Source organism: Prinia subflava, chromosome 5, assembly GCF_021018805.1.
Source record: "Prinia subflava isolate CZ2003 ecotype Zambia chromosome 5, Cam_Psub_1.2, whole genome shotgun sequence".
NCBI lineage: Eukaryota > Metazoa > Chordata > Aves > Passeriformes > Cisticolidae > Prinia > Prinia subflava.
The window spans coordinates 38544806-38561355 of NC_086251.1; the positions used below are offsets into that span (position 1 = coordinate 38544806).

At 34.9% G+C, this 16550-nt stretch overlaps 1 protein-coding gene across 9 annotated transcripts in view; it reads right to left on the minus strand.

The window, feature by feature from the left end:
- Positions 1-16550, minus strand: part of RALGAPA1 (Ral GTPase activating protein catalytic subunit alpha 1) — a 132307-nt gene that overhangs the window by 12180 nt on the left and 103577 nt on the right. For 8 of the 9 annotated variants that reach the window (XM_063398918.1, XM_063398917.1, XM_063398916.1 and 5 more), the window contains one exon: positions 880-1004. In XM_063398918.1, coding sequence (XP_063254988.1) covers positions 880-1004 — 125 coding nt within the window. Of the gene's footprint in view, positions 1-222; positions 254-879; positions 1005-16550 lie in introns of all 9 variants that reach the window. The other variant, XM_063398913.1, reaches the window with a different exon arrangement.

Genomic DNA, 16550 nt, shown 5'->3' on the forward strand with positions numbered 1-16550 from the left:
AGTTACCTTAATCCCAGAACCAGTGTTAGTGCTTCATGCAGACCTGAGGTTAGTAAAAGACTAAAACTTTTAGAAGATATAGTGGTCATTTCTCAATCAGTGTGAAATTCTTTTTAGTGTGAACAAGGGCAACAAGGAAAGTTTGCATACAATTTGGTTACAAGCTTAGTGCTCTAGTAAAAGTAAGAGGAACAAAGGGTTTTTTTGGACACTTTGTCTTACCTTCAGATAAACAGAACTGATATTTAATGATCTAAAAAGAGGGGAAATAAAATAATGAAATAATCATAAGGAGTTCAAGAAATGTCAGAACAGGAAGGCCTTGAGTTACTCATTTTCTTTTACCGATTTTCTTATTAGTAACAAAAAATGCAGTATCCTCTTATAAAACAGGTATTTTACTGGAAAGTAAAAATTACCTTAAAACCATCTTTGTGACTAATAACCTGGGAACAAAATTAAGACTGTGAGGCTCAGATTTTCAGTTTAAAACTTTACACTCTAAACACACAGCGAGCCTTGAAACTTTCTTATGAAGAAGGCGCACTTAAAAGTATTTCTACCTGAACTAGCCTAGATGACAGTACCAACATTTCTAAGCAGACTTTATATAGGGGATTGTGATAAAATTTGCTGTAAAAATCCAGGGTCTGGTTGCTATAATAAAGCATCTTCCCAAATCTTAATGCCAGGCATTGATTCATGATGCCAGAAAACAGAATGAAGATTTAAAGTCAACTTTGCCCATGTTCTGAAGCCTGTACGTTCTTTCCAATTAATAACTCTTCATGACGTGCAAAGGTCTAAATTTTTAGTCTTTATAAGTAAAGATACTGCATTTCAAGTAAGATTTTATAAGAACTATTTGTTACTTCTTACCTGTCTCTGAGGGCAAATGTTGGTAAGGTGCTGGACAGAAAACCTGAGCAGCAAAATCTTCAAATGTTGTAGGCTCTAGATGATGTTGAACAATTGTTTGCAGGTATCGTGCTCTCTCCTCATAACTGAGTTAGCCAAGAATTAAGGATGAATTTATATCACGTACTGTAACTGCTAAATATCAGTGTCTAGTAAATCAGAATTCTTGTTTTTGTTAAATACGTATCATGTATTTCAGTGACTGTACGCGCTTAATTTAAATTCCTTATATGACTGTGATATTGTCTGATGCATTGACATAATATTAAGTGTAAGATAAACATAATGTAAACCTTATGGTTCAACTGTATTCTTTTCATGTCTGATGTAGAACTTTCTGAAATTGTTTACAAACAGCAACAACTTAAGTACTCTCTTAAGTAACTAATTTGCCTATATTCCGGTCACAATTAAATACAAAAACATTTCCGTTTTTAGGAGGTGTAGCATGAAACATACCTTAGCATTAACTAAACAAATGACTTTGCACTTTTCCATAGTAAACTGCTTTCACAATCTTGAAACACACACACATTTAAGACAAATATAGTGAAATTTCAGTACTATGAAAAACACCTTGCCAATTATGTCATTAAAACAAACAATAATATCTGTAAAGAATCCACAGGACCTTTAAATACTGGTTAACAGGGTGTTGGCAGGGCACTGACAGTAAAATACTGTACTTCTTTTTTCCTGTGTTCTCCCCCTCCAATATTACTGACAAGAGACTGGTGTCTTGAAGTGTTGTTGTTTTTGAAGAACCCTCTCCAGGCTTCTTGTTCCAGCAGGCCCGATTGTGCTGTTAGCACAGAGAGAGCGAGAAAAAGAGAGAATATTTCTGCTGTTCATGAAAGCAACTATGGAAATGGCTGTCAAAATGCAGAGCAGCAGGCAGCAACATACAATTATCAAGAAAAACTACCATGCTGACTTCATGTTGTATAGTTGCTGAACTGAGAAATCAGTTAACCTTTTCTCACACAACTTTCAGAGTCCTCCAGCTGGACTCAGTATGTTGGAGGAGGGAAACCTGCTCCAGTTATGTTACACAAACAGAGAACGATCAGAAACTTTCCCTGACATTTATACTTGTGGCCACTTTTTTTTTTTTTCTGTATTTTATTTGCAGATAGTGAGGTGATTTTCTCCTTACATAGTTCTGTTTTAGACAAAAATACCCCAAACAAATCAGCATGCTGTGGAGGAATGCACTCAAAATAGGTTTCTTTAAAATTCTGGCATCTGATTTCAGGTGTTTTTTGGAGGAATCAGGGACAGCAAGGAAACTATCTTTCTGACTCAATTTCACCACCTGTGAAATGGAGATAATACTCACATTGCACATAATTTTTTAGCAATCCAAACATAAAAACTGTATTAAATGTGATAAGCATTTTTAATTACTAGTGATAACATTTAAAATAAATAATGATACTATTTTCAGTTATGATAAGCAATAAAATTCCCAACACCCAATGGAAGTTTGAAACAAACATCTTCATATTATCTTACAAAACTACACTTCTACAATTACAGAACTTTTTCTACTCAATTATTCTGTCATTTTTTCTGTACAATATTTACTGTAGATTTTACAGTCAATCTAAATATGAAAAAATATAGAGAATATATTATCTAGAAATGAGTTTTAGAGAATAAAACTATTTCTATCATATTTCCTTAGGCCATAACTTTGTTACATAGTGAAACTGGGAAACAGTTTTCCCTCCAAAATCTGTGCTCTGAATTCTTTCTGAATCGAGAGACAGCTGAACCACAGCAGAAGCCTCAGTTTGGGGAAGCTATAATAGAAGCACTGGAACAAGAGAAAATATAAAAATCTCCCATTGTAATGATTCTTAGGTTGGGGGATAAACACAGTATTGTGCCTGAACAGAGGACAGTAATATAGCACAGTTTTTAAGAGGCTATGTATAAGTGGTAGAGGATGAAACTGATGGTTGAAGTCTAAATAATACTACGTATCTCACAACTTGTTGAAAAGCACTTTTTTTCATTGGGGGAGATTCACAGCTGCTGAATTTTCTGCAGTTAATAGAGTCCTTTGATTCACAGCAGTGCCCCTTGCACAAAAAATACTGGCCTTTGTGTATTACCAGAAACTAATTTTCTATTTGGCTGAAAAGGGAAAAATGGGGTTATTGCTTCTCCCTCCTACAGAGCTTTTCATTATGCCTGATGCACTCAACTTCTAAGCTCTTCTGAGAAAAAAAAAATAACTGAAGAGGCAAGAGGTAGAAAAATGAGCTTGTTAGCACATTAGAAGTGAAGTATCTTGGTGGGCCCTAGAAATTCCCAGTGGTGTGTTAACTTATCACTCTATGCATGCTGGCACTGATAGTCTCCCAATTGATCACTCTCTTTTCGCACCAAAGGTGCTGCCAGGAAGCAAAGGCTGAAGGCCCACAGGAGAACAGGCTGCTATCAAAACAAGCTGTTTTTAAAAGTCTGCCTGAATGGGTAAAATGTTTCATGAAAAAGTAGGGTAGAGACACCTACTTGCTTTTAAAATGCTCTACATTCAGAGGTCTCTAAAGGAAACCTTTTAGTTTATCCTATTATATCCAAAGCTTATACACAAATAAGGCAAAATGAAGGAAAGTTACTGCTTTGAACATGACAAGTACATTCTTTTTCTCTAGTCTTGGTACAATCTCCTAACCAAATACAGAAGTCTTGAGATAGATGCTGACTGAGGACGATAATAATGTTTTTGTTACACAGTGAAGAGGATATGCTTATATCAGTTCTAGAAGTCTAATTCAAATGCACACTCAGAGAAAAGTAATTCAGCTAGCTGGGTTGCTGCTCATCCTAACAATCCACAAAACCATCTGCAGCTTGTTAAAAACATAACCCACCTTAAAAACAACAAAGTCTGAGGCAAACACCAAGTCTAAAGCTCGCTCTACTCTGCACTAAGAAATTACACACTCTCCTCAGAAGAACTCTGTTTCTGTATTAGAGACTACATAGATGGGATACTTTTTATCTTCTATTCATTTATATTTTGAGAACATCCTAGTAATTTTGAAACACCAATTCTATATGCTTTTGTGGCTGAGATAATCTAGTTCTACACTGTATTTGAATGCAACTGTCCACTAGAGCGACCATAAACTCATGGTAGCTGATTTCTACATTACTTCTAATAGGCTAGACATTTATTCCTTTAAAACACTGCTCTCTAGGAAAGACTTATTAGCACTTACAGATTGAGTGGCACATACAGACTCAATGGCTAGTAATAATAGGGCAAGGCAAGCTGTATTCTTACTTCGAGTGGATGTTGCCACTGGCATCAGCAATTAAGATGGAATGGGAAGGATGCACAGACAAACCAATGGAGAAAGACTGGCACAGAGAGTGACAAAACACTTAAACAACAGTATTGTGTGCTTTTTGCTTCTGAAGAAGGTGCTAACTGGAACAAAACAGAATGAATAAAAATGTATGATATACATTAATTATGCAGGCACTTGCCCAAATGTGTCAGCTAAAAACTTGCAGATGCATAATTGCAAAAAGCATAACAAAAAATCTAATTACTTCATTATACTTTTTCAGAAGAACCTGTTCTGAAAAACAAAATCACTACTAGAAAAAAATGAAGAATCATATCTTTATAGGTCACTCAGGTTGTAGTCACTCCAGCTAATATTTAATATACATTATGATCCCTTTTACTTACTCTCTAAATCTGTAATTATTTCTATTAATAATTATCTGAAAAGATCTATTATTTGAAAATACTGTACTTTCCATTAATAGACCTGTTGATTTGCACTTGGGAACAAGCACTGAAAGCCTGGCTGTCAGATCACCAACTTATGCTCAATCTTTCTGAAAAATATAATTTCATGTCTTCACCTAATAGCTCTCCACCTCTGTTGATTGTGTCACTTCCAAGCTTTAGATTCCTATGGCAAAATACATCTACATCTTGCAGAACTCTTTATGCAGAATCCAATCTAAAACTTTTTCTAGCCATCTATCTGAACAAATTACCTAGGCTCTTACCTCACATCTCAGTTACTGCCATATCCTTTTCTCTGGCCTGAATAAATGCATTTTTAATCCTTTTATAATCTACTCAGTGCACTGCAGAATCCACTTTCTGGATGTACTACTTAATGGCGCATTCTCTCAGATATTACCATCAGTCTGCCACTCCCTAGTGCAAATGCAGGCTACAAATTTGCATTTTATAGTCCATACCTATTCCATCCATTTTACCAAAAGCACTCACCTCCAGTCAGTTAATGCAGTTACTCTCACTAATCTTGATTTTTGGAAAGGCTCTTTTGTACTTTCTTCTACGTGACTCATGTGCAGCATCAGCTCTCCACAAGTGTCCACAAACAATCCCCCTGAACAAACTCTCCCTTTCCTATGATTATTATTTTTTACAATTTACTGTGTTATTCTGACTATACATTTTCTTTCCATTCTTCTTCACACTTCTCAGTTTTACTGACTAAAATGCATTATAATAAATCAATCATTTTTTTTTTAGTTAAGGAGAGGATGCACGATTACCGCTACAGTCATTGACGGAACACCAATCCTAAAATGACCTTAACCTGAGGGTCGAAAAAATGAAGAAAAAAATAGTTTAAACATTGAATAAGATTTCCAAGACTTTATTTAAGGATATAGCACTTCACAAGTGTGTAATCTATCTATTACCAGAATAACGAAGTGTTAGAGTCTCAAATGGACTTGAGAAGAAATTCTGCTGTCTGCTCCAAAGACCATTTGATACAAATGCTTCCCAAGCACAGACTGGAATCCAGGGACTCTGCTCTCCCAAGAAAGCACCATAACGATTAGACTATATAGATGAGCACATATATTTCCTGTGATTAAGAAGAAAACTTATTTTATGAAACAAAGAACAATTTCAGCAGTGTCAAAGTAAATCACTTTCATGAAAGCTTTATTCAGAAATCATCTCTCCTCATGCTCCTCACATATATTTGCATATATGTGCAGTATACATGTGTATTATACCATGATATAACTGTATATTGGTATGTAGATGCTTTGGTTCCAGAGCTGGGAAAAAAGACAGGGTTTATGATTGCCTTGAAATACCTTTTAGAAAAAAAAAAGCTAGAACATGCATTTCTAAATAGCAAGATGGATTTTTTTCAGGTTAAATTACAAACTCCTCTCAGAAATACATGTACAGCTGCATCCCTGGCAGCTCCAACTGTTAGCAAAATCATCTAAGAAGTCAATATATATTGATACGATTGTGGAGAGTATGACTTTGTTAGGCAGGCATTTGGAAATAATTTAAGACAAGCAGAAACTGAGCTACTGCTCCATCCTCAACTGGAAAATGAAAATCCTACACCCAGAGATACTTTCCTGTGGGATCAATGGGCAATTCTAAGAGGTTTTTAATTGCACATATACACAATTTACATAAAAGAGATTAACAGTATTTTAATAAAAGCCATATAATAAGGAACTCTCTTGTTTACTACATTTTCCCCTTCAGCAAATTTAGAAGCACGCATCATTTTTATAGGAAAAAACCCCAAATCTGTAGTATTGTTAACATACAAAAATGCTCCCAGGATATTAGGGAAAAAGTAAAAAAAGAAACAGTGGAGCACAGTGAAGAGCTTATTTTTGTAGAAGACTATAAGTTTTTTGCTCTCTGTTCTGAAAAGGTGTGCAAACCCCACAGAATTAATTGATAGTTTGAGGTATTTAAAAGGATAAAATAATTGGTTTTATTTGGCACATTTTTCCTAGTAAATTTCTATTCTTTAGATCAAAGTGTGAAAGGAGAATGGCCTTCCCCTATAAAGATAACCAGTACAGGTTAGGATCAAGGTTTTAAGCTGAAAGGAAAAGTTAGTCCCAGCAGAATTTGTCTTCTACGGGAAGATGAGACAAAACCCACACACATCACAGAAATGGAATTTTTTTTCTGGGAAATCTCACTCTAAAAGAAGAGACTGTGCAGTGGTTGTCAAACCAGCTGAACTCATACTGAGTCACAGCAATTTGTAGTCTTTGTTGGCTCTTAGAGTTAAGGATGCAAGTTGGGTTGCTATTGATCCAGTGCTGGAAGCCCTGCAAGTAGCAGCATTTTGTATGTAGGTGGGTGATCAGTATCAACTGAGAGGGATAGTTAAAGTTCTCTTGTATTCTGAAAAGTGACTCTGTAGAAGTGGTATCATGGTGTTCCCTATTTATTGCATTTCAGTCATTTCCACATCTCGTTTGCACAGTATACAAATAAAGAGGGTTTTTCTCTTCCAGCTGCATCTTCTGTTTATTCAAGTCACCTTGATATCTCAAAGTCAGTCTGGGTTCTTTTGTGTTTCTTAAATACTGTCAATATTGAAAATGGCAAATAAATATTTAGCTAGGTGCATCTGTTTACACAGCTATGCTGTAAATGAGAGAAGCTTCTGCACATACAACCAAGCCACAACACCAATGATTCATATGGCAGAATTCAGTTAATTCTCCTCATATTTCATGCAGGTTATTTAGGTGAAAGAGAAGAAAAAAATTATTATGCTTGGCACTACTAAGCAGGTGAAAGAATTAAAAATTTTATAATCTTTTAAGGTGATTTTTTCATACTGAACCACTTTTTCATGACAGCTCCTCTGCAGTAAAATCTAACAATATATTTTCTTACTCATAAAAATAGAACATAAACCTCAGAGAAATGTGAAATGTATTTCAAAAGTAAACCTGTATGTTGCACTTGGTGAAAATATTTTAAAACTGCAGAAGGGGCTCTATTAACTATCCAAAATCAGTAATTTTAATAAGTAATGTATATGTTACAATCTACTAATTAATGTAGAGATCTCACTAATAAAATGAGAATATATATGAAAAACAAGTAACAGACCAAGACTGTAGAATTTAAGCAAGCCTAAAATGTATTATCTAACATACTTAATAACATTCTTATTCAACTCAAGCTATAACTAAAAAGGGCTTTTTGAGGCAATTTCTGAGGCAATTTTCTTCTTCATGAAGAAAATAAGGGAATATATAATAGATACATTTATACAAACTAATTCCATCATTCCAGATATTACAATTTGTTTCCAAAACACAGTTGCATCATTCTTTAAATAAAAAGAATGAAAATTACTTTTAAGTTTTTATACTACTAAACTTTTAAATAAATCTGTGATAAATTAAGTATTATCAGGCACTTTTGCCATTTGGAGGAGGTTTTTTATTTAAGATTACATATCTTACAGTTAAAGGATATAATTTACTTTATATCTACGCCATGGTTAAATGGTTAAAATTCTTGCAATGTAAGTGTAGGCTAGATAAAGTTCCAGTCATTGAGTGTTTCCAAGTAAATGGTACTGTTTTCTGCCTGTGTTTACCAACACACTACATATTGAAAGGCATTGACTTTATCTGAATTTATGTAAGAAATTTTATTTTTACAGTGTGGGCAGTTTCAAAATCACTAAATAACTGCAGGAAATTCTAACTGATGCTTACATGTTCATTTAAAAAGTGAACACATTTAACATTCTGCAAAACTGTCTCTCTAGGAAAATCCTTGATGCATTGTTTACTTTTATGTTGTTCCACAAAATCTTACAGCTTGCTAAATTCATCAGTGGTTTATAACATCTTCTAAGAAGAAAAAGCTGTGATTCATCAGTGCAGACAAAGCTGGGCTTTAATCCATTTCTATAACCATATTGCCAAGTCTATATTGTTTACATTGCGTCTCAATTAAGAGACAGGCAGGACACCTGGTCCTTCTTTATCTAAGTCCCACGGGCTGCCAGATGACTCAAAATCCATAACAGGTGCTAAGGCAGTGTGAGTGGAGCACCATTAACACAAGCTGGAATTGGATAAAATTTGGACTACGCTTAACCACTTAAAACACTCAATTATGAAATGAAAAATGTAACCACTCTGCACCAAGGTCCTTTACAGAAGGCTTATAAAGATATGTGGAATTAAAGTGCAAGCGAACTGAACTTAAAATAAATTTTAATATCAGTATATTCTTTAGAATATAAACTACAAAAAAACTGATTATATAAAAGGTTGGGGCTCTTTTCAAGATAATATAAAAAAGTTATTTACTGAATTAATTCTTATTATGTTCATCTGTTTAGGCAGCAGAAATGACAAAAGTTATGCTCAGACTTTTCAAAATTAAGGGAAAAAAATCTCAGTTAAGACTATGTATCAAATTCTTCAACTCTGTAAAACCCAGAAGTTGTTTTTTTTTTAAGGACTTTGGCAAACAGGAACATCTTATTAAAAAACCAACAAAGGTTCAAGCGAAAACCTGTATGATAAAAGATACTCCTTTGTACCAAAAAATCCCACTGCAGATGTCTTTTCAGCACTTTTTTCATCTAAGGTGACCGAACTACATATTAAGCTTAGAGTTAAACAGAACACACTGCATGAGAGAAAAAATGAGTATCAGAAATTTTACAGTGGACAATTACTTAAGAACTATCTGTATCTAAATGTGGAGTAATCCAATTAAGTTTCTATTTAATATTGTAATTATCAAGAACACAATATAGTGATTTTATTACCAGAGTAAGCAGCTACAAAGTACAGTAAACTGTCATTTAAGACAGTGTCAGAGTATCTATGATAAGCAGCACATTGGCTTAAACTAATGCACTATATGCCTCTAGGGAACGACAGACTCAGAGACTGGATTTTAACATCAGAATCTATCCATTAATCTTGACTTAAATATAATCTACTCTGCTGTAAGAGGAAGAATGGGCATTCAATGAATTATCTGTTTGAAATATAGCAGGAGCATAGTAACACAAACATATAGCAGAAAGTATCAGTTTTGGTACCATTTATAGTGTACTGTTGGTTCTACAAACCCTGAACTTTAGCATGAAGTTAAAAAGTCAGATGAAATGGCTAGCAGGATGGAAAGGGCAAACACCTCAGCACTGTAACTTTGGCTGGGTGGTTATAAGAATAATGACAATATTTAAAAATACTGCACTCATCCACGTTTTAGTAACAGGCTATAGACATGAAAACAAAATAGTGAAGAAAACAGTGCTGAAGCCCATATGCAGGCAGAATTCCCACTCCAACTTACAGGGAGGATTTGTCTTACTAATGTACCCAAGATGGGAATCAATGAATCTATAAGGTATGTTGTGCTAATTGTTTTGAAGCCCATTATAGCTGCCAGGCTCTCTCTGGAGTGATGGAGCGCTGCTCCTGCAGACAGAAGTGCTCGCCGGCCGCTGTGAGTTTGCAGGAGGCAGCGGGGCAGGCGCAGGGCCACCGGCCATGGGACTGAAGTTTATTAAAGCTGCTGTACCAAACATACCAACGAAAGAAGTTAAGGTGTGAGTTGAAGTGATGACTTCAACAAACGTGGAATACTACAGGCCAGAGGGGAAATGCAACCCCACAAACTAACTCCTGATGTTGGGAGAGGTATTCATCCTCATTCTGACATCCAGCATTACATCACTTTTAACTCAAGTAATTAAGGTTGATAGGTGTAAAGAATACAGAAGCAAAACTAGTTCTCTTCTCTGGTATTAACATGAATGCTTAATCTCACTGTTTTCATATATTCAAGTATTTAAATTTCTACTTTAAATACCTTCTCTGCATATATAGACATATTAATTGATGAGAAAAACAGTAAATGCCTTTTCATGAAGAAATCACTCCAAACTGCAAAATTACACAAATAAAAATTATATTAATACTAAATACTGTCCAGTAAAAAGACTGCACATGCAGGTATGTGTTCATTTGCCATTCCACACTACTAGTAACAAAGGAAACTTCTCTAATGAGAAATTCTGTCATTAATTCCAATCTGTACTTTAATGAACTTTACCACTACCTTTTAAAAATTTTATAGCTGATGAGAATGTTTTCTCTTTACCTTGGGTTGCTGCAGTACCAGTAGCAGATAATCTGCTTATAAGCCTCTTTGGAGGGCAGTATAGTCAATTTTAAGACTGATTTTAAAAGCTCAAAGTCAGGCTTCTATTTAAACGGAGAAAACAAATATGAATTTTCAATTATTTCCTTCTTTTTATATTTTGAACAGCAATTAGTAAAGCAGCCCCTTCGCCCTCCTCCCTAATGCTGTCAAGCTGTTGAGAGCAGTCTGCAGCACTACAATGGTACTATTGTGAACACACCCTGGGCTTCCTTCCCACAGAGAGTTAAGTGGGCAGTTCCTGCTGCCCGTGATTGGTGTCCAGTGAAACAATACTTAAGAGCCAGGTTTTATCAGTTCCACGCCAAAGAAGTGAAGCCAGGGAACCCAAGCCTTCATATCATGCTGAACCATATGCCAACCCTGCTGGCCCCTAAGGTTTATCACTAGGAATCAGGATCCATCATGTCCCCTGTGAAATTTCACTTCACATACCTTCTGTGAAATGCATGGCTTTGCTGAAAACTGACCTTTTTCCTCAATTGGCATGAACAGATGGATGGTAACTATGGTTTAGCAAGCTGAAATGAAACGATTTTCTAATAGCATGCATTCTTCTGTGTTTGGGAGGAGAAGCATTCAGAAGGAGATAGATGTATTTGTTACCCATGGATTTATTCAGGTGCAGTTAATCGGCAATTAAACTATTTTCTCAATGTCTAGAAAGTATATTGAGATTAATTTGATTGGCCAGGCTATGATTAGGACTCACGTCCTTCGGACTGCCATATGGTAACTCCAATTACTGTAACACTAACTTTTAATCCTTGCTTTATGTTAGCTTACTCCATTTTTTACTATGTGGCACATATAGAATAAACTATAATTTTTTTGTTATCATTTTGGCCCTGATGAATATTTTTACATGAAGTACATTCCATCTTCAGCTAGATATTTCCACATACTGCCAGGTATTATACATATATAAGCCCTTTTTCAGTAACTGAAATACAGACCTGTAGAAGGATGAAGCCAACCAATGTGCTTGTTTCTATTAATGTATTTTTTTCCTTTTTGGTACCTATGATCTTCTAATCCCTCTGTTGGCCCTGAAAGCATGCCCCAACTGTTTTGATTATCACATGCAGAATGATGCAGAAACAGTTTGCCAATATTCAACTCACCCCAAAGCATCACTCTATCTCACAACCATTACCATTATGCCAGTTTTGGTTGTTATAAATAATCTCCCACATTTCTCACCAATTTAAATGTCAGAATCAAACATGGAATGCCACATACTTGTTTTTATATAAACATGGTTTTTCATGTTTTAACATACAAACCTTGCAAGTTGTTTGTGCATCCCTTATTTGTTATAAGAGTGAATTTATGAAAAGGATTAAATCAATACACAATGCTGGTTTTTGCAATGTAAAACCAGGGCTTAAATAGTTTAAAAGTATTTCTTTCTTTACATTTTAGAAATGTCAGGAAAAATTGTTTAATCTTCCAGGCTTTTATTCACAGACTTGTGAGAGCTAACAAAGAAATCTGTATGAATTTTAACACCTTAAGGGGGCAAGAGTCTTAACATTTTAACAAAGGGCTTTTGTTACCCAAAATGTTTAATTAATTAATAAGGTTAAGTAGGTATTAACAAAAAACCTGTCACTTTGTGTTACACACAAGGCAATCAACTCTGTGTAACATTGGATTAGTTTATCTTTCTCATTCCAGTTTAAGGACTCATAGCCTTCTCCCTGCAATTTTTTAAAAGGGATTTATAGACTTCAGAAACACATTTTATAATTAAAGTGATTCCACTACTAACTTTCAGCTTACAACATACAAAAATTTCCTCCCTTAAAAATACCTTGTAAGAAGAAAAATTCCCTTCCCTCAAGGGATCTGTACTGACTTATCCAGACTCAGAAGTTCTAGGAGGCTGATAATGCAGGTCACTGCTTTTCAGGATAGCTCATTGCCCTCCTACCCTTAAACAGAATGCCACTGGCATAAGCCTACTCATAATTTGTTGAGAAATCAGTAGAACAAATATTTTTTCTTCTGATGGGTAAATAATATTTATGAAAGAACATAGAAGTAAAAAATCTAGAATATATTTTTCCAAACACTACAAAAAGATTTGAGTCTCCCCGTAAGTGTCTACTACATCAACAGAGTACTCAGGTCTTTTTAAGTGTAATTAATAGTAGAAAACTACATTACTACAGTCAATCAGTTTTGCTAACTTGATATTTTGTGGTTTTACCACTTTCAAGAGAGTCTCATGCATTTCATTAGGGAGGAGTAGCTAATAAATAAAGCTGTACTGCGAACTGAAATATGTTGTAGATATTTTGTGATAGTAACAGCATGATTAAACCCATGTGCTTAAACTGTATCCCTTTAATATGTGCTTCAGGCCAGGTTTCACCTCAATGCCTGCAAAGACCTTTCTGGAAACTATACTAAGACACACTGGGAAAAAAGGTGGTGATTGGAGGCAGCCAACATGGCTGTCCTAAGGACAAATCATGCACAAATTTGGTGGCTTTCTACAACAGTGTTACAGCACTGGTACTTGAGGCAAGAGCGACTGATGTCATCTACCTGGGTCTGTGCAAAGCATCTGACACTGTCCAATATGATACCCTGGTCGCTAAATTTGAGAAACATGGATTTGGTGGATGGACCATTTGGTGGTACTGGTTTGTGCTATGTATTTTTATACATTGGTGTTAATTTCTATTCAAATCAACAGATATTTGAATATCTGTTTCCTACTAGAAGCTAAAATTTTGTTGATATTATCTCAAGAATTGTCTGGATGATCACACTCAAAGAGTTGTGATCAACAAGACAGTGCCACTTAAGTAAGTTCAGCTTACTCCTCACATTAAAAATACATGACAACCAGGTGAAATTTTGTGAAATTATGTTCACTAGATGAAAATGTAGCAAACACAGCAGCTTGGTACACACATCTGCAAGTATTTCTCCAGCAGTTATATGAAGTGTCTATATGACAAACACTAAGGCAAGAGTTTAAAAGCCTATCACAAATGTTGGCTCAATCAGTCGTCTCTAGTGGCTAAAATCAAAGGCATTTAAAGTGATGTTTTGGAATTATTCATTGCAAAACAATCCTATTATTTCAACAGGTAACTAATAAATGATGGCTGAGAACAGGCTTGCATTACCTCTGAGGTCCAATTGTTACTCAAGACACTGCCTACTTTTGCTCCCTGGTGTTGCATTTTTACTCTAATTGCATGATGAAGCCAATAAATTGGACTCAGGGGACAAAAAACCCTACAAAAATACCTACTCTGACAAAACCAGAGGTTTCAAGAAAATGCACTTCAAACAGAACTGAGGCAAGACAAGACAAGCAAAGGAGAGGTATCAAGGCTTGAAAGATAGTCATTAATACTGACAGATTACTGTAATTCTGGCTGTCAAGGTGATCGATTTAAGCAGCATATGCCAATCAATACTCTTCTCATTTACTGAGCAGCATGAGATATATAGTTAGGCAAGATGTCCCTAAGACAGGATTTCAAACCATACTTAACGAACATAAATAGCACAATTTATGCTTTGGAATCTTAGCTCTTTTTTCATTTAGCCTTTTTTTTTTTTTTAATTGGGCAAACTTCAACACGATGTTACTATATACAGAAGTTATTCTATTGCACTGTATTGCCTTGTGCCAATTCCTTTACATATGATATTTCAAACTGTACTGATTTCCTGTATAACATATTAAAACATTGATCTTGAACATTTTTAAATGCAGCAGTTATTTAAGTATTGTGCATTTTGCTTTTTTTTGGCATTAGTGGTTTGTCATTCTGAGCACTTCAGCCATTCATGGCCATACAAGTAACCTGGTATTACATCTTTCTGGTATTTTCCCAGCAATTTTCCTTATAACAGCCTCTTTTTGTTCAAAAATACTTGTGAAATCACAGGAAAATACATTAATTTGATGTATTACTTCAGAGGAAAAGTAGAGTAAAGGTAAAGCTATAGCTATTACAGTCATTGCATACCTACAAGGAGACACACACAACTCTATAGAGATATACAGAGATCTAAGACTTTCCTCTTATATTTAGGTTTTCTTATAATGGACGGAGAAACTGTTACATGATTCTTTAAAACCAAAATACCTGAACAGTCCATTAAAACAATCATATACATCTACACGTGTTGGAAAGCTTCAGTTTTTCATGTTATACCATTGTATGCAGGCATTTAATTAATCAATCACATTTATAATTATTAAAATATCAAATAAGTTGTCAGCAGAACTAGGACGCAATTTAAAGTAAAGGAATTAGGAAAGGAAAAGGAAAGACCGAACATCATATTCTGTACCTTATGAGTCTTGCTTGAACTAGGAAAACAATTGTCACTGCTAGACAGTAAAACAGATTTCGGAAATAACTGCATTTTCTTCTGGAAAAAGCAGTAAGGATCATAAGATGAACTCATCCATGTCTCTTACTTGAAATTGTATCAGATAAGGCTACAACAGTAGATGTCAGGGATGGAATAAATATTCACTGAAATTCTGAAATTTGTAATAATTTGTATAAAACATGTAAGGTAGTTTTAAGAAAGTATATCAAGCATTATTTTAATGTTGGTATCTTCTCACCTATGATGACAAAAAAATGAGTAACAGGTATGTTAAAACCTTATTAAATGTCCTGTATCAAAAATGTATTGCCAGAAATACAGCAAACTTTCCAGACTCTTGGCATATGGCAGATGAAAAAAATTTTAACTAGGAAATATTAGAAGAGCAATCTTAATTTCATGCATTATTCCTTTCACTACTCCAGAACTATGGGAGCAAGCATCCCTTATGCCTCTCCCTTTTGATACACAGCTGTCATTGATGCAGTACCACTCTATTAACTTTTTTCCTTGGAGATGCCCATGCAGCATTAAGATAGAAAACTTCCTGGAGAAAGGGAAACTGGAACTGCCAAAATCAGTGCTATCCAGTTTTAACTTCTAAGTTTCTGTACTAGTGAGAAATCTTCAAAACCTTCACGAATTACAGTTTGAAAATTCAAATACAACAAATATTCTTAATTAAGTGAAACAAATGTAGCCAGAAATCTGAAGAATACCCTTTGCTCACTGTATGTCATTAATAAAGAACACTTTCTTCACTTGTCCAAGGCCTGCAATTTTATCTTGAGGCAGGAGATGGTCAAGCAAGAACAACAAACAGCAACATTACCAGTTCTAACAAAACCCTTTATTGAGTATAAAGGCAGTTGAGTATCACCTCAAGAAAAAATCCTTTTTCGAGTGATCAAAAAAAATTCTAATGGTTTCTAATACACAGCAAACTTTTAACAAACCTCTCATAGACATTACTTTATTCATAAATAAGTTACTGCTTTGTCAGGCACCATATGGGGTTAATACCTTCCCTTTCTCTAGAAGACAACTGTCTAAAGATTAGCTACAATACATCAAGTAACAACTGATTAGTCACACAAAATCAAGAAAGCTAGGAGGTTGTAAAATTTTCAGTTTTGGTAACAAATACTAATTTATCCAATCATTCAGATTAAGACTTACTCTATAACATTTTTAGATGGAATAATTAAAGCAGCATCATTTTTTGCTATTTAAATGAACTGGTTTCATTTGA